Consider the following 22,070-nt stretch of genomic DNA (forward strand, 5'->3'; position numbering starts at 1 on the left):
TCGGCCACATTAATGGAAACAGTGTTGAATGAACGTCAACCATTAAAATCTTTTTGGGGGCCATAAATTTTTTGGTTCAAGCTTATCTTTATTTTTTCCCTTCATCTGGGTCTGTATGACCTAATCAACAGATTAGATGTCAAATAAACAGTACAGTGGGCCTTAGGAGGATTTAATGGTGGATAACCATTCACTATTGTTTTCCTGTGGTGTAGTCCACCTGAGATTTATATCCCTCTCATTTTTACGTTCAAGCCCTAAAATGATATGTACAAATGGATAAACGGAATAGATTAAATTTTTACATCATGGTGGGGCCCACAGATCACCGACCACTAGCCCCCGGGCGGTTGGCAGGGGGAGTAGCCGATCCGTTTCCCGTCGGAGATGTAAATCCGATTGCATACTCAGTACGCTCTCATCGTACTGAGTAAACTCAGTTGGGTCCAGCTTGAATGTATGTGGTCTATCCACACCGTCCATCCGTTTTCCATCTAATTGAAGGGGTTGAGCCCAAAAACGAAGCATATCCAAAGATCAAGTGAATCATACAACTGGAAACAGTGGTATAATGATTTCCACCGTTGAAACCTTTCTAAGACCCACAGTGATGTTTATTTGTCATCCAACCTGTTCATAAGATAATAGAGACATGGATGAAGGGAAAACACAAATAATATCTTGATCCAAAACTTCTATGGCCTCCAAGAAATTTTCAACAGTAGACGTTCAATTCAACTGTTTCCTGTGGTGTGGTCCATTTTAACATTGAATATGCTTCGTTTTTGGTGTCAGGCTGTAAAATTATCTGGTAAAATGGATGGACGAAGCGGATAAAACACAAATCGTAGTGGACCTCACAGAGTTTACTCAGTACGCCATGCGTAGTAACTCACTACGCAATCCGCTTCTTAGGAGTTAGGGTAAGCGCAAGCCCTAAATCTCTCCTCTCCGTCTCTCTTTCATACCGTCTCCTCTCTCTCTCTCTCTCGCCCGGTCCCCTCTCTCCTCTCTCTCTTCCTACAGATCTCTCCCTCCTCTCTTACTGTCTCTCTCTCCCACTCTCTCTCTCTATCCCCACCTAAGATATTGTTGCCGAACGCCCTACCCACGCACGCCCCCTCTCTTTATTTGAAGCTCGGTTGAAGGCTACACATTTCATAAAGATTTGAGGTCTCTCCCTCTCTCTCTCTCTCTCTCTCTCTCTCTCTCTCTCTCTCAATCTCAATGCCGATCTAGGGATTTGGGGATTTTGCACAGAAAGATTGTTGGGTGTGAGGATTTAGGTGGACCATTTGGCTCGGTTGGGTCAGATTTGAGAGTCAACCTGAGCCTGAACCAACTTCAAGAGGACCCAAATTCCATCCCATTGTGCTCAACCTGACTTCCTCTGCACTCAGCCCTAGCTGAAAATGAACCCAAGCCAACCCAACAACAACAAATGTGATTATTCCCAGAGATCAATCTCTCTCTCTCTCTCTCTCTCTCTCTCTCTCTCTCCCCCTAAAAAAAAATCAAGTATTTTATTCTATTTTTCCTTTCCAGCAATGGAATTTGCGGTTTGATTCTATTGAAATTGTGTAATATAGATTTTTTATTGTTTCCAAGTCCATGTGTTGGCTAATTATTGTGGATTTAGGTTAAAAAATTTCAATAACTTAATATGGTGGAATCTCATAGGGTGGCATATTGATATTGTGGGGATTGGCGTGATATGAAAATGGAGGAGAACGATTGTAATGGGCATGGGTAGCTGGGTAATTGGAAGATCAATAGGGATGTGGTGATGGGAAGATGGTTGAGGATGACTGTAATGGCTGGGTACAAGAGTCTATAATCTTCAGATTGGAACTACTATAGAAATGTTAGAGTAACTACTTCCTGTAGTTATCTAAACCAGTCACTAGCTCGATGAAATGCCTCTAATGAGCCAACCCCCACCAGGTGCTCGATGAAATGTCACAGAGAGACCAGACAACCCTAGGGGAATCAAACTGGACAGATTTTTCAAAGAATCCTAACCTCTGAATCGTAGATGCTTGGTTGTTGAAATAGAACCATCGGATATTTTTCATTATTTTTCATTTTTAAATGTCCAATGATGTACACCAATCCCATAGTCATCTGATCAAAACAACTGAAATTTCTGATTGTTTTAGAAACCGAAGTGGTCGAGTCTTGTACTGTTTCAGTAGGACAAAACTGCTCTCGTTCAGGGGTGGGCTGTGGCTGTCAAAATTATAGGTCATAGTGGCCGTCAATATTTCAGGTCATAGCTTTTCTTTTCCTCTTCTCTGGTCAGCATTGTAAATTTCTGGTTGTTAAGGTAAACTTGCTCCATGTTGTTAGCTTTTGACCTTTTAGCCTATGAAAATGATGTACGCATATATGCTTGTGCATATGAAGATAAAATAACAACTAATCACACCATCATCACTATTCTTGGACAATCCTAATTTAGTGACAGCTTGTAAGGACAACTCAGCTCCACTTACTAGCATGACTAGTACATGTCATGACTAATTTAGTGGGTTATATTGAAATTTGAATTGATTGACACATTTGAATTAAGTCATCAAGATTGCTGAAAATATTTGTGGTTGTTGTGCAGGTAGAGAAGTGCTTGGACGGGATGCGGCCTGCATCTTTGCACTATATACATTGGTTTTTCCATTCTGACAATTGGGCCCATGGTTCCATAGTCCACTCAATTGGCCTGTTGTAGACATCCAAGATTGGGAGATCCCAATAGTGAATATTAGGACCTTTTTCAGTTGAACATGGGCTGTTGTTACATCTCTTCTTAATAGCTATATCCGTAGGCCAGAAATTTAGAGGTCCAGGTTAAAGATTAATGAGGCAGACGTTCATGGTAGGACACAATGTAACAATGGTCCAGGACTAGTGAACAATGGGCCCCACTTGTCAGAAATGAAAACATGCATGGACTGTTGGAATATGTGGGCCATCATTTGGTTTCTTTACTAATTTTACTGCATAAGGATTGTCGTTAGTGAAATATTTATTTTTCAATGTTACTGTATGTATTTGCCTGATATTAATCAGTTTCGACGATGGACAAAGAGGTTGTATCAGCCTGGAAAGTTCTGATGATGACTAGTTCCAGCGGTGACTGATCTGGGAAATGCCAATGAAACTAATTTCACATCCTTGATTTTTTTTTTCTTCTTCTTCAGGTTTTTAGGCGCATCTTTTGCCATCATCATTGACATGAATGGACCCAAGGTTCGGTAATCCAGACTTTTCATTGGATGGTTCATATCATGGATGGGTGTTGTCACAAGAGTCTCTCAGATAGGAAGTTTATGCTTCATAAACAGTCTTCTGCATATATAGACATCCAATCTGTTGCTTCATAAACATGCCGGTTGTTTTCCACAAGCAAACTAAGAAACTTTAGGCCAGATAGCTGGTATGTTTGTATAATCAGAATGCTTAGCAGCAGCTATGCAAACTTTTTATCTCTTATGCTTTCTGATCTGAACTCACATGTTCACATTGATTTCAAGATTGCAAAAATAAAAAGAAATATTGCTTCCATTTCTAATGAGAAGTTGTTTGAACACATGCATTTTAGGTCTAGCTTTTGAAAGAGTGTTTCTACATTGGTCCCATGGAAGGTGGTAACTTGAATCAGTGGCCTTCTGGTGGTATCGTTTGCTCTTATCCAAATCATCATTTGTGGTTATCGTGAATATGGGTTTGCTTGGCAGAATAACTTACTAATTTCAAGTTACCTGTGTATGTAGATTCATTACATCAGTTTTCTGTTTTTTTTCCAAAGTGACAACACTGCCCTTGTTCCCTTGTAGAATCACCCAAGTAATCTATTTTTATTTTATTTTTTATAACATGGATGCATCTTTATTCTTTCTTAAAATTCATTAGATATGCTATACACACTTGTTATAATTGGATCTTTTGATTTTTCTGAATGTTCAAAGTATTTAAAATGTTTCTTGAATGGGATCTCTACCCATCTGATGTGATATATTTGAATTGGTATCTCCCTTTTAACTTCTTGGATGATTAAATCCAAAAATCCTTAGCTACAGATTTGGGGCCAGACCTTCAAGTTCAGTATCATCCATGGGTGCTGCATGCATTAGCCTCTGCTGATTTTATTATTAACATGTTTTCTTTCTTGTGATCTAAAAGATATGCAGCGAGGAATACAATAGGCCCACGTGCATGTTGTTAGAGTTATCAATGATTGTTTCAGACATGACTATGGTATTTGTTCTGTTCCATCTAAATTTAGAATCCAGGAATATGCTTTTTCCAAAAGAGAACTGCTGATGTGATTTGCATGAAGAGAGATTGAGGAGGTTAATCGCTGCGTTGGCACTTTGTGGGATCCGGGCCATGTTCTAGGTGGGGTTTGCTGTAACATACCTTGTTGCAAAATCTAGGCTGGTCAAGGGATCAGGTTGTCTTCATGTCTATGTTGAATATAAGTTTTGATTTCTAACTGTCCATGTCTTGTACGAATGCCCACCTGATGAGTGGATTGGTCTTATTATGAGGGCATGTTTGCAGAGTTGGTGATTATTGGTGGGCCACCGCGACCCACAGAAGAATTTGCAACTGTTAAGGTAAGAAGAGTCCTTGGTAGATTATTGCTCAAAGATCCAATACCTCTTGCAGATCATCTCTAGTCTTAAAAGTGCACTCATAGAAGTTTGTTATCATCTTTGGTCAGACCACACACCTATGCATCATTTCGTCCGCAATTTGATGTTTATAGATGTTTCTGTATCATAAATACTGAGAATGTAATTACAATTTAATCATTGCCACTCTACAATTTGATCTTTCCAATCAGCAACCAAACGCACTCCAATCAGCAACCAAACGCAAAACTCCCTCTCTTGATCTCCACATCTCTCCATCTCGATCTCTGCTTCTGGCACTTCTCATCCTCCATGGAAACTGCTGCGGTTCTCCGCTCATTTTACTGTAAATCTCTCTCTCTCTCTCTCTCTCTCTCTCTCTCTCTCTCAGCTACCACACCCTTGTTTGAAGTTTTTATTTTTTTCAGCATGCGATTTGAGCTTAGTTGCTTATGATTAGGTCTGAATGCGCTTTATTGATGGATTTTGTTATATTACGTTTGAGATGGTGGGGAATGATGCGATGCTGTGGGAATCAGCTTATGAAGAACTCCCTAAGCACATATGATGGAGAGGAAGGTGAATCTGGACCGTTGATCTCATGGGCCACACCGTGGATGGTCCGTTGTTTGAAAAAAAAGGCCAATTGGATTATCCTTTTGGTGTAATTTGTGTCCTTGGCTATGGTAAGAGGTGTGAAATGGTAGATGGTCAGCCGGGGGAAATGGGCAATGGTGGTGGCTTGGATGGTCCTGATTCATGGTGTGGCCTACTAGATGGATGGTCCTGATCAACCTTCTCCCCTGATGCTGATACTGGTGGGAGGTAGTTTTATGGGGGTTCCCATACAACTGGGGTTATTGTATCACTACCCTTGTGATAGAAAGTTTATTTTATTTGTAATTTCAGGTGAAGGATTTGATGCAATTGATGTGTATTTTAGGTTCTATTTTCCAGGTTCGTATATGGTCGTCAGTCTTTATGTTGGTTGCATCCTTATACGTTGCTTCAAGATCTCTCCTATGCTTGCCATAGGATTTAGAAGAACTGAAATATACAATGCTTGGCCCAAATTGCCTGCGTTTCCAATCGCCCTTTCTAATTCATCCATACCATTCATATCTTGGGTTCCACCATGAACTGGTGATGGACAAAAGATCTCCCCGAGCAATCCTATCATGCAATAATTGACCTGCAAATGGATGGTTATAAAGAAAAAGTAGGCTATGGTTCACATGAAATGGGAAGAAGTCCTCCAATTGGATGACGGGGGTTGTTTGCTGAGGAGATATTTTGTCTGTCACCCATTCATGGTGTGGTCCACAAGCGAACAGCCTGCATCACTGGACGGTGGCCCCCTTCTGCACAAATTCTGGTTCTGATCGAAGGACTAGTAATTTGGGCAAGATTGTTAATTCGTTTAGTTATGCCTCCTTTATAAACTAGAACAACCTTTTTCTTCTAAGTAACATTAGTTTGAACTTACATGAATTATGGGGGGATGTCAAAAGACTCACTAAAAGAAGCTTCTCTCCATGGTAGACTATCATTCTGGATTTGTGAATGCATGTTCTTTAATTAACATAATCTTTGGCAAAGGAGAAGGGAAGGAGTCGCATAATCCTGTTAGCTGGTGTGAGCTTCTGTTTCTTAAGGAAGCCTTACCTACCTGGTTGTTATCTATCTTAACATGATCCATTGTGCCATGGGGTGCTTGCAAAAGATAGTATCCCTCTCGACTCAAGGTGTAAAGATTCAGCACTATTTTGAGAATTGCCTTGAGTTAATATGAATTGGTAACAAGGTTTATTTGGTGCTTTAGTGTCTTGTGTTTTACTCTTGTTTTGAATATGAATAACAAGATAGGATTTTCAACGATAAGTTTAGCAGAGGTGTTTTCAATTATCATTGTCAAGGTGCTTATCTTGAGATTTATGAAGGTATTAGTCTCGACTGAGGCAGAGTGATTTTGTTTGGAGGTAGATGCTTGGAAATGTTTTTGGCAAATGAATTTATTCAACTGGTTTCAATTCATTTTCTTACCAAGCTTTGGTGTGTGTATCATGTAGCCGTGCATTTCTTTGTATATTACATATTCCTTAATATGAATCTCATCATTCTCAAAGTCACCCATAAAATGAAGGTCTCGTAGTGAAAACGTAGGCTGCTAAATGTGTGCTTTGGTATTTGAGAGGCACAAGTAAGTATTCCTCCACCTTTAACAAAAGATCGAAAAGTATGCATGGTTTTGGAGATCCGATTTTTGCCTATGATCTCGCTAAGGGAAAGTCACAAGTAAGTGCTCCAGCCACACGCTCTAACATGGTACACACTTGACTTTTGAAGCACTAATCAGCCCTACACTTCCAAAACGATCATAGACCAGAATGTGTAGCAATCACCTACACATTACCACGCTCTTCACATACTGCCCATATAAGAGGTCAAAATGCCAAAGAAGAGAAATCCTAGTTCATCAAGGGATGCTCAGCCCAAGAGAATCAGAAAGAGAAAAAGGAAAGGGATGAGAAATATATTTAAGAGGGAAGAAAGTAGAAAAAATGAGCTTGATTTTACCTTTTTGATACCGTGAAAGTTGTATGAAAAGACAGAAAAGGCAAGAGAAGAGAGGGAGTAGAAAAAAGAATGGGAAAAAGGAAAAGAGAGGCTAGGGATGGATTATGCACCCCCGTCTTGCATTTATCCACTAAAGTCATGAAACCAACATACTGAAATACCCCTTTATACAATTTTCAATATAAGCCCCTGAGAATATATAATATGCAGATGGAGAGGAACTAACAGATAGAACCGGAGGGTTAGGTGGGCCATTTATTCATACAGCCCGTATTAATCTCTAACAACTTTGATAACCACAACTTTAGCTTAATCTGAAACCTGCCCAACCAGCATCATTAGCTTTCTACTACTGTTCCACCATGTTGATGAATCCTGATTTTTTGATACAGTTTTGCCCACCCAGACCACCTGGATTTTTGGATATGGTCATCTTCATGGTATGCATCATTTAGATGTTCCACCCACTTCCCAGGTTAACACATGCTATGTTTGGAGAGGGTTGTTCTCTTTGAAGTTACACATTTTCAATGGTGTTAGCGGTTACCCATCTGTCGTGCATTTTTGTTGTTGGAAGTCACCCATGTCATTTATCATCATTAGCTATGTAATGGTAGAACATCGCTTTCAGGTTTCCAGACAGGACAGTTGCACTTGAAAAGAAATAGGCTGCATCTTAATACAGTGAGAAACAGTATGGTGTCCCAATCCGCTGAATCTTCACCTGCTCAAGAGGACATCAAAAGGAGTCACCCTTTGGTGAAGATGTGTGGTATTACATCGGCTAAAGATGCTGCAATCGCTGCAGAGGCCGGTGCTAGTCTCATTGGGATGATAATTTGGCCCAAATCAAAACGTTCTGTGTCTCTTTCGGTGGCTAAAGAAATCTCAAAAGTTGCAAGAGAGTATGGCACAGAGCCTGTTGGGGTGTTTGTGGATGACAACGCAGACACGATATTAAGAGCTTCTGATGCATCAAATCTTGAGCTTGTGCAGGTAAATTTCACTCTTAACCTGAGAAACACGATGGCTACCAATACTTGTGTGCAAGATCCAGGTTGTTCATCTAGTGGTGGTGGACCCCACCATGTATGTGCCATGACGAGAAATCAGGCCGGTCCAGTATCAGCTGGGCCACAGGTGTATAAAAAGTGGACAGTTAAGGAAATTGACCAGTGGTCTGCATGTTGCCCGACTGATGAGCGGATGGGCCTGAATTTGCGCCATGACACATACATGAAGGACCCAGATATCAGCACACAATACAGTTCTGCACATGCCAGTATAGTGAGATCTCTGTTCCTACTCTCATGAGTTAGCTGTTGCAACTTTTTATTTTTTTCACTCACCCACACACACAAACACACACTCACACACCCACACACACCCCATATGGGCACTTGAACCCATGACTCAGTGTTGAAATGCACTCTGTATACCACTGAGCCATGGGTTGGAACCCTTTGCAGGGCTCATTGCAAGCAGCATAATGCCCTTGTGATTGTGACAAATTGCGGTTGGAACCCTTTGCAGGGCTCATTGCAAGCAGCATAATGCCCTTGTGATTGTGACAAATTGCGGTTATGCAGCTTCATGGGAATGGGTCCAGGGCTGCTCTTCCAGCTTTACAGCAACATAGCCGGATAATATACGTTCTGCATGCTGATGGAAGTGGAAATCTCCTGAATGAAATTACTGAAGAAGAGAGTTCTTTAGCTGACTGGCTTTTGGTGGATAGTGCAACGGGTGGCAGGTCTGAGATACTTTCCTGCATTTCTTCAATTCCCAAGCTATTATTTGCCTTATGCATTGTGTTACATACTTGTACACATTCTGACATTCCTGCACAATCGGCATTACAAGTGTTGTGCTTTCACCCTTTTGTCACAAACACTTTGGACTTGCTAATAAATTAGAAGATAAGCTTGGAAGTCTGTCTTGTATTATGCATGAAGGCAAGAGATGTAGCATTATTTGGAGAAGAAAAACATGTCATGTGTACAGTTGACACTGGGTTCATCTGGCCTGGTCCAACCACAGTCCAGCTTCACTTTGGGCTGACGCTGAAGGCCTACAAGTTGGACCTAGGCTGAGTTTGCCTAAAGTCCCGCAAACTCAGTCCATCACATTACTACTTATTTAACATTGATGGGCTTAGTATTTGACTGGTGGTTTTGGCCTTCTTCTCCATGCCTGATTCCTCAGAGCTTATTAGCTGGGTTGGGTCCTATTTCATCAATTGGACCTATAAAGGCATCAACATGGCCTCAAATGTCCCAGTTGCAAGTCCTATTATGAGGCTCATTTCCCATTTCCCATTTTCTATTTCTATTTCTTTAACTGGTATATTGCTTTTGCAGAACTGAACTGTGAATGTTTGCCATGAGAAGTGGCTAATGTTTTGTTTAATATGAATGTGATTTGGTATTTGTTTACTGTTTCTCATAAATAAAAATCTGTCTGGTTTTGAGGTTCTTTTAAAAAGATTTCTTTTCCTCACATGGTTATGCAAATATTCACACATTTGATTACTTTGAACCAAGTTGTTCCATAACGGTTGATTACTTTGAACCAAGGTGTTCCATAACGGTAACGGTGGCCATAACGACCACACTGTTACTGTTATGATATGGGCCATTATGGCCTTTTTTATTTTTATTTTTGAGAAAAAACTGTTTTGAAACTGTTATGGGGCTGTTACAGTCCATTCACGGGTCTGTTACGAACCATTACGGGGCCGTAACGGGCAATTTCTTTTCTGTAACAGCTGTTTTGGCCCTGTAACACGTAACGGTTATGGTTGTTACTGTTACATAACAGCCTTTACATAACCTTTTTTGAATACCTTGTTTTGAACGCTGTTTTATTTGGTTGCAGCGGTAAAGGATTCAATTGGGACAAGTTCAAATTACCATCAATAAAAAGCAAGCACGGATGGCTTTTAGCTGGAGGGATCAATTGTGAAAATGTTTGTGATGCCATCGCAACTCTTAGACCACATGGAGTTGATGTGAGCAGTGGCATCTGTGCCTCCGATGGGGTCCAAAAAGATCCATTTAAAATATTTTCCTTCATGAATAAGGTGAACTCAGTATCTATTATTGATTATCTGCACAACGATTGAATAGTGACCTGATTTTTTTTTTAATTTTTAAGTATGAGCAAAATTAGGATAGTATCATGAATTATTATTTATAATGTCTGTGTAAACATCATCAACAATTATAAAAAAATGCTGCCCCGGAGTTAAAAATAACTTCCAACTAGGGAGCAATGCTGACTGCTGTGATAATATTGTCGGCATTCTGTGAAAATCACTACCATTTAAGTATGCGATTTTTTATTCTGAAAGGGGTCCATCTTGGGACCACTAAAACCTCATTTTTTAAAATCATTGTTAATGACGATGGATTTATTTAAGAAATATTTGGTCTCTCTCTCTCTCTCTCTCTCTCTCTCTCTCTCTCACATAGTTTTCTGCACTATCAAGAATTTGCATGCAGGATATTACTGGGCACTTTGTGAGTCAAGATTTGAAATGATCTGTATTTACTAGAAAGTGTGTATGCTGCCGACCAGTTAACACTTGAAAAAATAGGGTTGCAATTGAGGCTGGCCTCAATGCACATGTCCAGCCCATGAGCTGAGGGCCAGAGTCCAAGCCTAGCTCTGCTTCTTAGCTATGGAATCCAGGCTAGGCTGGTCCAACCAGTCTAGGACTAAGCCAAGTAATGTCGAATAAGCTGGACAGTACTGGCTTGGAGTGGGCTGGACTCTGTCCATAAGTTATTCCTTGAAGTTATTGGACCTTAAAAGTCTTGCCACAGTTCAACCCCTGGGAGTGAAACTTAGTCCAGACCTGGCTCGGATTTGTCTTTGAGCTTGTCTCTTTGGAGGTTTCAGGGCCTTTTCTGTGTTGTCAGATTTTTCTTCCCCTTGTATAATTCACTAAAATACCATTTACCTTCTAAAACAACTTTTTTATGTTATAAAATCACTTCCCTGTTTACAAAAACCCCTGTGAACTAGCTGTAATTGTAAAAGAGGATTTTTTTTTTTTTTTTTTGTCAAATGCCTCCATTTTATAGCGTAGTTCACAACATGCCTCTATAACCTAGATATTCACTCCTTTATCCCAACGTCTAGGATCCAGATAAGTTCATGGTATAGACAGATGGATCATCATAGCTCGGTGGCAAGGCTTGTGGTGTTTGGAGGATGGTTGCATACCTACTGTCGACTATTTTGTCTCTTGGCTCATCAGCCTTCCTTCGAGAACACCGGAGGATCCATGAGAATGATGGCCCTGCATCACAAGGCCAACACGTGGGACAAGATCATCATTTTTTGCCCACGCAAGCCCATCATTGCTACCAGATGGGACTACAGCTGACAGGCGTCCTGTACATCGAGCAAGCACTCAGCACAACTCCTACTTGGTTCAAGGAGTAGGTTGGGGTAATTTCTGCATCAACTATGGCGGGCCCTAAGACCCGATGGTCACGCAAGCTTGCTACAACCGGCATGGCCTGGGTGCATTGCCTTTTGAAAGTCTCACCCTGACGCAATGGTACCTGAGCTCCTGCCTCGAAGACCAGCACCATCAACCCAGTACCGCCCTACTACTACAAATCAAGGGTTGATCACAAAGAGTGCAGCTCATCGTAACACAGATGAAGCGCCTCTCTTCTCCTGCTGCCACCATGGTAAGGCGATCCAACTCTCACCTTGCGCTAACTGAAGGTGACTTTCTTGCACTAATGACTATGGAATGCCTTTCTCCCTCCTATTTTGAGAACTCATCAAGTGCTCGGAGCCCCACTCCGGAGTCTAGTCGAGCAACATTCTCCAATCGTGTCCAATTTAGTTCCATCCCCTGATATTTCTAGTAGCTCTGCATCTTATACGTTAGAAGCTACTGTGCCAATGACAGGCACTTGACAGGCCGATCCGTCAACTCATGAGAACCCTCTTGTCAAGGTTCTCCAAGTCTAGGCAGATAAGCTTCAAGAATTCAAAGCCTCATGAATACACCGCGCCTTTGCTTGAACAATGATAACTCCATCGACTACCCCTATTGCAAACAAGAATGCTGGACTGGAGCATTGGCTAAGTGAACCATTGGATGATTTGCCAGCAGCTCCCAGAGCGTGCTCGCATCCCGATACCGAGGAACTGGTTCCCACGGCTCCGCACCGGCACCCATTCCTATGGCCACTTAGGAAGACTCAGGCAGGTAGTGGCCGACGTAGTCTGCTAAGAAAAGGATCACGAAAGAAGAAGTTCATGTACCAAACTCCATACCCCCGAGAGATTGAGGACATACCCTTCCTCGTCAATTACAAGTGCTCGGACTTTCAAAGGTTCAGTTTCACTGGCTCGCCAAAGGAACAATTGATTCATTTTCTCCCCATAATGGAGAATTTCTTGACAGTACCTCAGAATTATCTTCGATTGCTCGGGTTGTCATTGACCAGAAAAGCCTTTCGGTAGTACGCCTCTTCGGTGCCCAACTCTGTCCATTACTAGGAATAGATGTAGAACATGTTTCTTGCAAACTTCTTTCCTTAGAGCAAGACATCAACCTGGCTTACTTCGCCTCAACAAAGTAGTGTCGAAATTAAGCAGCACAAGAGTATATTGCTTTGTAGAGATCTTTGGGGCTGTGTTGTTAAGATTTTATCTCAATTGGGTTTGGCTAATTAAAATAATAGAAATGTTAGTCTCGCACATGAACTTTTCTACTTGAATTCAAAATGTACTTTTCTACTTGAATTCAAAATGTTATGAATTCTGTTTTACCTTCAAAACTTTGTTTGGAAAAAGTGAAACTCTTGAAAATATTTAGTTTCACATTGCTTAGAGAGAAAATGCTAGAGGGGTTTATAAGCTTTGAATTATCAAGTATTCTTACTTGGATAATGGAAAGAGAAGAAGGCTAGCTTGTGTATTCTAGTGTGAAGCACTGGAACGCATGCACACACACTTGCGCACATGCACATGCGGTGTGGGCAATGAGCTGTGAGACGGTGTGGCTGTAGAGGCGCTAATACCGCACTTTGTACTTTGCACTTCGCACGTGAACATTGTGTCGTGGGTGGCACTCCCACATGACCTACCATGGACCAATTCGATTCAGTGCTACTAGGCTAAGCTATTACTAAAACGCCAATGGTGAGTACGAAGTGCAAAGTGCGAAGTTACGATCACCTCTGATGGAATCAAATCAGTCGAGGTCTTTCCCAATTTAGCCATTATTCTTAATGGAAACATGTTAACTGCAGCCCCATTATTAACCAAAATTCTAGTAACGGGGCACCCTTCAAGGTGAGCTGATATATACAATGGCTTGAGATGCTACATCATGTAGTGGGTAGGTTTATCGATGATCACCCTTTTAGATGTAGTCCATGCCTCTACTATGATAGTGTTAATATGCGGGGTTTCGTCGACCTTGGATTCATTTCTAGCATCTTCTTTGACTCGAAAAGAAGCATGCTGTATTATTACTAAGGGGTGTACTCTTCCACATTGCCTGCCATCTTGTTCGGCTGAGTCGGTCTAGTTTGGAAACTAGACGGTACTGTGAGAACCATGTTACAATGGAATACAACTGGTGGCAATGTCCTAAACACAATTTTACCATTTGGACATTGCCCCCTTAGTGTTTCAGGGTCCGCCTCTTTTACAACATCTTTCGTCTGACTTGTGCACTCATCAGCCACAAGCTCGGCCGAAGGACCTATAGGTGAGACGATTTTTGATGCTTCCGCGGTCAATGATAGCTCATTAGCCAACCATTCATCCACTAGAAAACACTCTTCGCTGAGGTAATTAAACAAGTTACCACATTTGTTTTCCTCTTTAGGACTCGTTGATTGATCAGTCTGGTCGAGAACATTTGAGTCTCGATTTTGTAACACGGGAGATAGTATTTCTCCTACTTTATTCATTGCCACATGGCCCTTGAGTACTGGGATCCTCCAAAAAGGCCTAGGCAAGCTCACTTCTGATCAAGGAGGTCTTGCGTTCTCCTCTGATTTACTTCTTACTGCGGCCCGATGCCTTTGTCATCGACTTACGACTGATGAGTCATGTAACGACCTCTCCATCTTAACTCGGGAGGGTCCCCCCACCTAGAAAAAGTTCTTTGAGCACATCGATCGCATAGCTGGGAACCCCGACTAGCTCTCCTAACAGCATTAGACCGACTATCGTTCGAATGAGAGGGCTAATGATGCCATTGTATTGGTCTATGTGACACTTCCCATTGATTTCCTGGTCTGAGATCGACCTTCAGTCGTGACTTGTTCCTTAGATTAGTTGTGACCATGTTGACTTCGAGGTTGGATGTTAATGGATTTGTATTGATCAACACTGCTTCCTCACCCTCCTTGAAAAACTTCAGTAATCCACAATCAATGTGATCCTGGATAACGTTCCTGAATACGACATATTTGTTAGTTGAATGGGACTGGGTTCCGTGCCATTTGCAATATTCAGTCCTTTGTAACTCGTCGGCCAATGGTATCTTATTATTCATAGGTATTTTAATAGATTTCCTAGCCAATAAAATGTCAAATATTTTATCATCTCTAGTGATGTCAAAGGTGTAAACCTTTTAAGCCTTCTGTGTGGTCGAAGTGGTCAATTCTGCTTTGACCATTGCAAAACATACTAGTGCCTTTTTAGCCACCACTTCAGTAATTGCGATCTCGTAATTTAGATTGTTGTAATACATCCATAATGACGAGTTCTTTTGTCTGGTTACTTCTTGCAGAAGTTCTTCATACCGAGAGACCTTTTTTGTCAGGTTGTACAAATCTATGAACTCTGTCCTTGTGAATTTCTTATGAAGTTTGTATTTAAGCCTGTCTTATGCAAGTTGCACGAATTCGACTTCGGTCATAACAATCTTACAATGACTCTTTGCCCGCTTAAACCATGTGATATAACTCTCACACGTTTCTCCAGGCAACTGTCGAAAACGTGCGAGATCAGTCATGGTGATCTCTCTACTCTTGGAGAAGAACTAAGCGTGAAACCTTTCTTCCATCTCTTACCAAGTGTGTATTGAGTCTGGCAATAAATTCAAGTACCATGTGAAGGCCCTTGCCGTTAGTGAATGTTCAAACAACTGTAATTTATGATAGTCGTTGTTAGCCAATTCTTCACATTGCATTGTAAATCAACCAACATGTTCGTTGGTCGATTGACTGGGCTCGCCTGAAAATAAGGCAAAATCCGGTTGATAGTTCCTTGGCAATGGGTGTTGCTGATCTATCCATTTAGGTTATGGTTCTGAATACTTGGCCAACAGCTTCTTGGACGATTTGTACAATTTAGTAACGATCCATCCGCTGAGGTTCTAAGACTGACGGGTGATCTGGACCAAATCGGTTCACATTATCTTGGAATCTAAGGTACTATTGGGGATTGAATCCTCCTGGAAGTCCTTGATTCCTTTTTTCAGGTATGAAGTTCCTAGCATCTCGCTCCAGTCACCTAACTTCCATAGGAGGTGGCATATTTCTTATCTCCTGGATAGGGACCAGTGGTAGATTACGTTGTGGAGGCGGCACAGGTGGCAACAATGTTGCATTGCCGATAAAACTTCCCTTAGTATTGTATTGGGTTATTGATGGTGTTCATTTGGTCATCATAGCTATCAATTGATGCATGACTTCAGTCTGGCTAGCCATATATCGTTTGGTATTCTCAGCTTGGATACAAAATTGCTCTCCTTGGGCCATTCTATATTCCTGCACAAGCTGAATGCTCATTTGTATATCTCGGAGCACAATAGCTACCTCGTCTGGAAGAACAATCCGAGAAATCAATGCTCCTCCCCGATCCCCAGCAGCAGGTGTTGGACTATTGTTTAAATTTAATGCCTTAGGGGCTGTCAAAATCGGCACATCATCTACTGGAGATGGTGTGGTTGGCGTAGAGGGATCAACCTCAGCTATATGAGCACCTCTTTTATTCATAATTGGCAATACTACACCAACAAGTTAGAGACAAGGTCCCACTGGGCGTGCTAAAAACTTGTTGCTACTGTTTTCGGCTGTACGTGTGTGCATGCGTGCTAGAATTGAAATTGCGGCTTCAATTCAAACCGAACAATAATGGCCCCAAGCGCCAAGATAGAGAGACACATAGTGTATGATCAAGATTCGGTGAGAACAATCCGAGTAGTCAATGCTCCTCCCTGATCTCCACTGGTAGGTGTTGGACTATTGTTTAAATTTAATGCCCCAGGGGCCATCAGAACCAGCACGTCATCTACTGGAGATGGTGTGGTTGGCGTAGAGGGATCAACCCCGACAATATAAGCACTTCTTCTATTCATAATTGGCAATACTACACCAGTAAGTTAGAGATAAGGTCCCACCTGGTGTGTTAAAAACTTGTTGCTACTGTTTTCGGCTGTATGTGTGTGCGGGTGTGGTGTACCAGAATTGAAATTGCGGCTTTAATTCAAACCAAACAACAATGACCTTAAATTTCAAAATGCAGTTGGTTCTACCACCAGTCGAAATGTTCTCAAGACCAGTCGTAGAAGCAATTTCTGTAACTATAAATAGAGCACGAATTTCAGAGTTTCACATCTAATTCAAGGAAATTCAAGGCATCACTCTGAGATAAGTTTGTGTTCATTTTAAAGCTACATTGTGCTTATCTTAATATTCTAATGTATGAGCATAGACTCAAATTACGGCTAAAAGTTACTAGCTAGTTGATTAATGTTACGAAATGTAAACAGAAATATAAATGGCAAGCTAAAAGTAAATTATTACACTAAGAAATGTAATTTTCTTGACAGAAAAGTAAAAGATTACATTATGGAATGTAAATTTACTAGTAATTGAAAGGATGATTGAAAGATAATATTTGGTTTGATTGGACCGGAGCAAGAGTAAGGATCATTTCTTGCTAAATTCATTTGTTATTTATAACCTTGATTAACCGATCTAGATCAGTCTCATGTTCTGATGGTTACCATAACCGTTTGCCACCACTTTGAACTTTCTGTTTCTCCTCTTGTCACCTGTCCAGTAATCACTTTTACACTATTTCTTCTTCATCGGTTGCTCAAGCAATACACGGCACCACCTGATACATTTCAGCCACTATTATCGAAAAATCTTCTCCATACATACCTGGATATCTTTGAATGCACTATGTCGGATATGTACATATCACATGTAGTTTTCCCTGATTGGTTCTCCGTTATCGGTTCTGGCAGGAGTGGTGATAATGGGGATGAACAAATGCCTCGAAAACATTTCAGATTGAATGATCATACCAGTCCCATTTATTGGTTATTTCATTCCGTGGGCCTGTTCTCTCCCTAATCATCTATCTTTTACTACTAATCCAAGGGTTAGAACCATAAACGTGGACAGAAGAACGGTCTGGATCTCCGGGCAACTGGCTGTACATGTAAAAACATCACATCAGGACCCTACTCCCTTTCTCATTCATCTGGACTCGCATAACTCTGCACGTCTTCAATCCACATGCATGTTGGCAAATGGTCCATGCCATAGTATTAAGACTCGAGAAGACCGAGTCAACTCCGATTCAACTGAAGGCAGAACGAGAGTCAACTCAGATTCAACTGAAGGCAGAACGAGTCGATCGGAGTCACCGAGTCTTTTAAACATGGGGTGTGCTGGTCAGGTCTACTTTGGTTTGGATTTGGAAGAATCACAAGGACCATGAGTTGGAACTGGTCCCGAGTTTTTAAGCCCATTCATTAATTGGACCAGGGCTTGCATCTACCAAAGGACCTGATTAAGGGCTGGTTATCACAATCCGTGCTGTTTGGCCCAGATCAGGTCCTTAGTTCATGGGCTGGATGACTTGGACCATTTGCCACCCTAACTGAATATGATCTTCACATTCAGCCCATCTGAGCCGTGCATAAAGTGCAGTCGACATGGAAGAATATCTGGTCCAAAAATCAGGCCACCATATATGATATACTGTCGCCAACATGTCAGATTCAAAGTACAAAGGTGGCCCACCAAATTGGCCAGGTGGGAAAGCAAAGCATCTCATAGCATCCCTCTCCCCCACCATTCAACATATAGAAAGAACCACCTAATATATATAATAATCATAGGTTAGGTTGTGCCAAATGAGGTAGTATTCCAACCCACGTGTTTGACCTTTGGGCCCACACATGAATCTTGCCTGGCGTGATGACATTAGATGATCATTATGAGGGTTGAAGGTCCCACCGTAGATGGGCCAGGTCGAAGATGGCCCACCCATCACAAGATCTCACGTCCATAGAAGGTCGAGTTAGAAACATTGATCCTAAAAAATCAGCTTCCACATCGGACCGTGAGGAACTCTGATCGATGAGGTGTTTGCCATTTGGGCCCGTCCATGTTGGGATCTTCTAGATGATTGGTCTGGATGGTCTCTCGGTGGGCCGAGAGGAGTGACCCATCCTAGCAGTTCAGGTGTAATAATGACTCGCTCGAGTCGACTCAGACTCAGAATGCATTACGAATACAATAGGGTGTTTGATTAACTTTGAAAACTCAGACTAGATGTCAAGCTATGTTGAGTTAACTCGAAGACTTGACTGAGTCTTTAATTGACTAGACTCAATATTTTAATAATTAAAGTTACATTATTTAAAATATTTATATAGAAAGTGATAAATTATTAAAATATCCCAAAGAAAATAGAAACCCATTCAATGGAATGATGGCAGCAATTGTGAAGTTTTTGTCTAAGGTCATATAGAGTTGTTGGTGAGTGACTGAATCGAGTCAATGAGTCATGTTGAGCCCCAATCAATGGTCTCCAGCGAGTTTTGGCTCGGTGGTGGAGTGTCAAGTTGACCCATTGAGTTTTGCAACTGTGGTTGTTGCAAGTGACATGAATCAACCCCATTTTCTCCACCATGGCTCAAGTCAAAGTAGTTTTGGTTGAATTTTAATACGTGTATGGATACATGTCAATGAGACATTTAAAAGATATTAGGTTAGTGAGCAAAACCATATACATTCTATGTAGATTATTGACGCAGGGATGGGCATTATGAGGTCGATCACCGTCTTCCTCGGGGATAACTACTTCGAATCCATGCAGCTTCTATGGACTCCTCACAGAGACTCCTTGAATCCACAAGGGAAAATAAGAAGTTAGAAATAAATTTTAATAAATTCGAAATTTCATTAATAAATAATAAAAACAAATTTACACCCCTTTAAATAATGATACCAAACCTTGAAAAAAGTTTTAGAATCAAACTCCAACTCAAAACTCCCTAAAATTCATAACTTACTCTAAATAGTAAATTTACTATTTATAGTAAGTGTCCTATGTGAGTTAACCACATTATTCTCCTAATTTTTCTAAGAACTTTCATGTTGGACACAACTCCTAAAGCTCAAAGGATGAAGATTTATAATCAAACTAAAATTTGCTATAAATAGTAAAAATAGAAATAAAATGAATTTTCAATCATCTATATGATGGAATATCGAAAATTCGGCGTGGACAACCCGGCTATGTGGGTTGGTTGGCTAAAGTAACTTCTCCTACCCCAAAATCATCTATGGTACATCGAGTAACTCATTCCAGTTTGTGAGATACGTTTGTTGTTAGGTTCCGACAGTTCAGATCACTTCCGCCTCTGATCAGGCCTTCTCAGGTCTATCTTAGACATGAAAGTGTCCACAACCCGCTCTACATCAATTATTATTTAAGAATTGATAATATATTCTGCTCAGATTAAGCTAAAAAAGTTGTGAGCCATCCCCATCTCTTAAAAAAAAAAAAAAAACTATTATTTTAAATAAAATTTTGCAAAAGAAATCCTTCAAATTATTCCCATTTGGTAAATATCTCTAAAATACATAATTATTGTTAACTAGAGATGAAGATCTCTAATACATAATTACTAATAAATAAAATGAAATGAACTGGTTTTTTTAGGCATCTATACCAAACAGGAATAATTTGAAGGATTTTCTTTTACAGAATTTTGTTTACATCTCTCTTACACATAATTACTGATGACTTAACTAAACTGAACTCTTTTTTAGGCATCTCTCCCGAATAGAAATAATTTGAAGGATTTCTTTTCCAGAATTATGTTTAAATCTTTAATTCATAATTACTATTAACTAATATGAGATGAGCCCATTTTTAGGCGTCCACCAAACAGGGGCCTAAGCAGTTGAGCATTTTGAGTGTAGGTGGGTCTATAAACAGATGGGTGTAGATATAGACTATCAAGTGCAGCAGGAGACCTCCGTTGCTAATCCATCTCTGTTACTTTTTCTCAAAAGACAATTTTCAATTTGAGAGCGTGTATTCATCATATGGATGACTTAGATGCAATTGGAAAGTTCCTTATTCATCAATTAAATCCATGGACATCAATGCCTTCATTTTTTTAAAAAAATGTTGATTGGGAATTATTTTATTTTATTTTTAAAAAGTGTCGCAGTCCAAACAAATTGCAAAGTGAGATAAAGAGGAGAAAGATATAGACTCACTTGTTACTTAGGTAGAAAAATGGGAATTCGGCTTTTGTGGTTTCTGTTTCCTTAAAAAGCCATTTTCATCAAATGCTTGAGTGGATTGGCTTTGTTGAGAAAAAGTGAATCCATTCTAAATTTTTGGGGACATGACATCTAAACAGACCTTTAAAGAGAAGGAATCATCAGTTCATACACAGCAATCATACATTGAAGGGATTGATGTGGGTGGACATAAATGGATCAAGATCATCTGATGGGTCATTGGATCCGAACCAAAATGGCTCCTAATCCAAATTTGGAACCAACTTAAAAGTCTGGATTCTGTTTAAAATAACTTGCTCCGGGCCTATTTTTAATTAGCTCTTGCATTTACATCTCTCGGAGATATACCTGCTCCCCACATTTTGCAAACCAATTCCTCTCCTCTCTACTTGGATCCTAGTATGTACAATATCTACTGCTAATTATAATTTCAAGTTGGTTCCAATGTATTTAGCAAAGATTTAGATCATTTTTCTCGTAGCTTAGTTTCCTGTGCATAATCTGTAGAATGAAAAAGCATGATGAATATTATCAAGATTTCAACAGAATGCAATGTGCATCCCCAAGATGTGATTCAAGGCATTCATATGGTGAGACCCCTGAATACTGGGACACACTCCCACCCGACAATCCCAAATGGTAATTGTCCGTTTCTAAACAAACAGAGTAGATATTCAGGTATGCCCATCCCCATGATGGCTCACACCTGATAACAAGCTAGGCTAACAAAGGCAGGGTCTTGCCAAGGACAAGAAATGATCTTTTAATCTAACAATTATGTGATAAACCTCAAACCCTTCAAACTGGGAGTTGCCCCCCTATAACCATTCACTTGTTTTTCAGACACTTCAGCTGGAGATTATGATCAATGCCCCCACAGAATCAATCCATTACGGGTAGCTCGGACCTCTTAAAGCTCAATATTTCAGAACTCAGATGAGTTAATTCAACTCAGTGTCAAACTCAATTCTATGTATGTCTTGATGATTACTTGGGAGGACTCAAAGAGTAGATTTGACCACTTGATCTACTCAATATGACTCAAGGTGAGATTACAGGGAGGGAACAAATCGAACTCTAGACTTTTGACCATAATCCAGAGAAACACACTTAACACCAGTGTGACAGCTAGTTTCATGAGAGATGTATTTCCTATTACTAGTAGAATTCTAACTACTTCAGGTACCAGTTAGTATTTATAGTGATTTATAATTATTTAATATCAAGTTGAACCCACCCAGACAAACATTCAGTTGCATTTTGGGTTTGAACTATGGGTCAGACACGAAGTGGACATGATTAA

General features: G+C 40.5%; 1 protein-coding gene across 6 annotated transcripts; it reads left to right on the forward strand.

Moving 5' to 3' along the window:
- The first annotated feature begins 1,534 nt into the window (after positions 1–1,534).
- On the forward strand, positions 1,535–22,009 carry LOC131227853 (N-(5'-phosphoribosyl)anthranilate isomerase 1, chloroplastic-like). 6 transcript variants are annotated; one of them, XM_058223678.1, is made up of 9 exons: positions 1,538–3,246; positions 3,599–4,450; positions 4,561–4,616; positions 4,847–4,980; positions 5,544–5,591; positions 7,843–8,207; positions 8,801–8,964; positions 10,089–10,293; positions 11,589–12,941. In XM_058223678.1, the coding sequence occupies exons 4-9, from the start codon at positions 4,947–4,949 to the stop codon at positions 11,661–11,663; spliced, it is 891 nt and encodes a 296-aa protein (XP_058079661.1). In that variant the 5' UTR covers positions 1,538–3,246; positions 3,599–4,450; positions 4,561–4,616; positions 4,847–4,946; the 3' UTR covers positions 11,664–12,941. The 6 variants fall into 6 exon arrangements, with proteins under 6 accessions (XP_058079659.1, XP_058079660.1, XP_058079661.1 ...); XM_058223681.1 differs by having other exon boundaries at positions 3,599–4,395; XM_058223679.1 differs by having other exon boundaries at positions 4,283–4,450.
- Positions 22,010–22,070: the final 61 nt, after the last annotated feature.

This window comes from Magnolia sinica, chromosome 15 (assembly GCF_029962835.1).
Source record: "Magnolia sinica isolate HGM2019 chromosome 15, MsV1, whole genome shotgun sequence".
Lineage (NCBI taxonomy): Eukaryota > Viridiplantae > Streptophyta > Magnoliopsida > Magnoliales > Magnoliaceae > Magnolia > Magnolia sinica.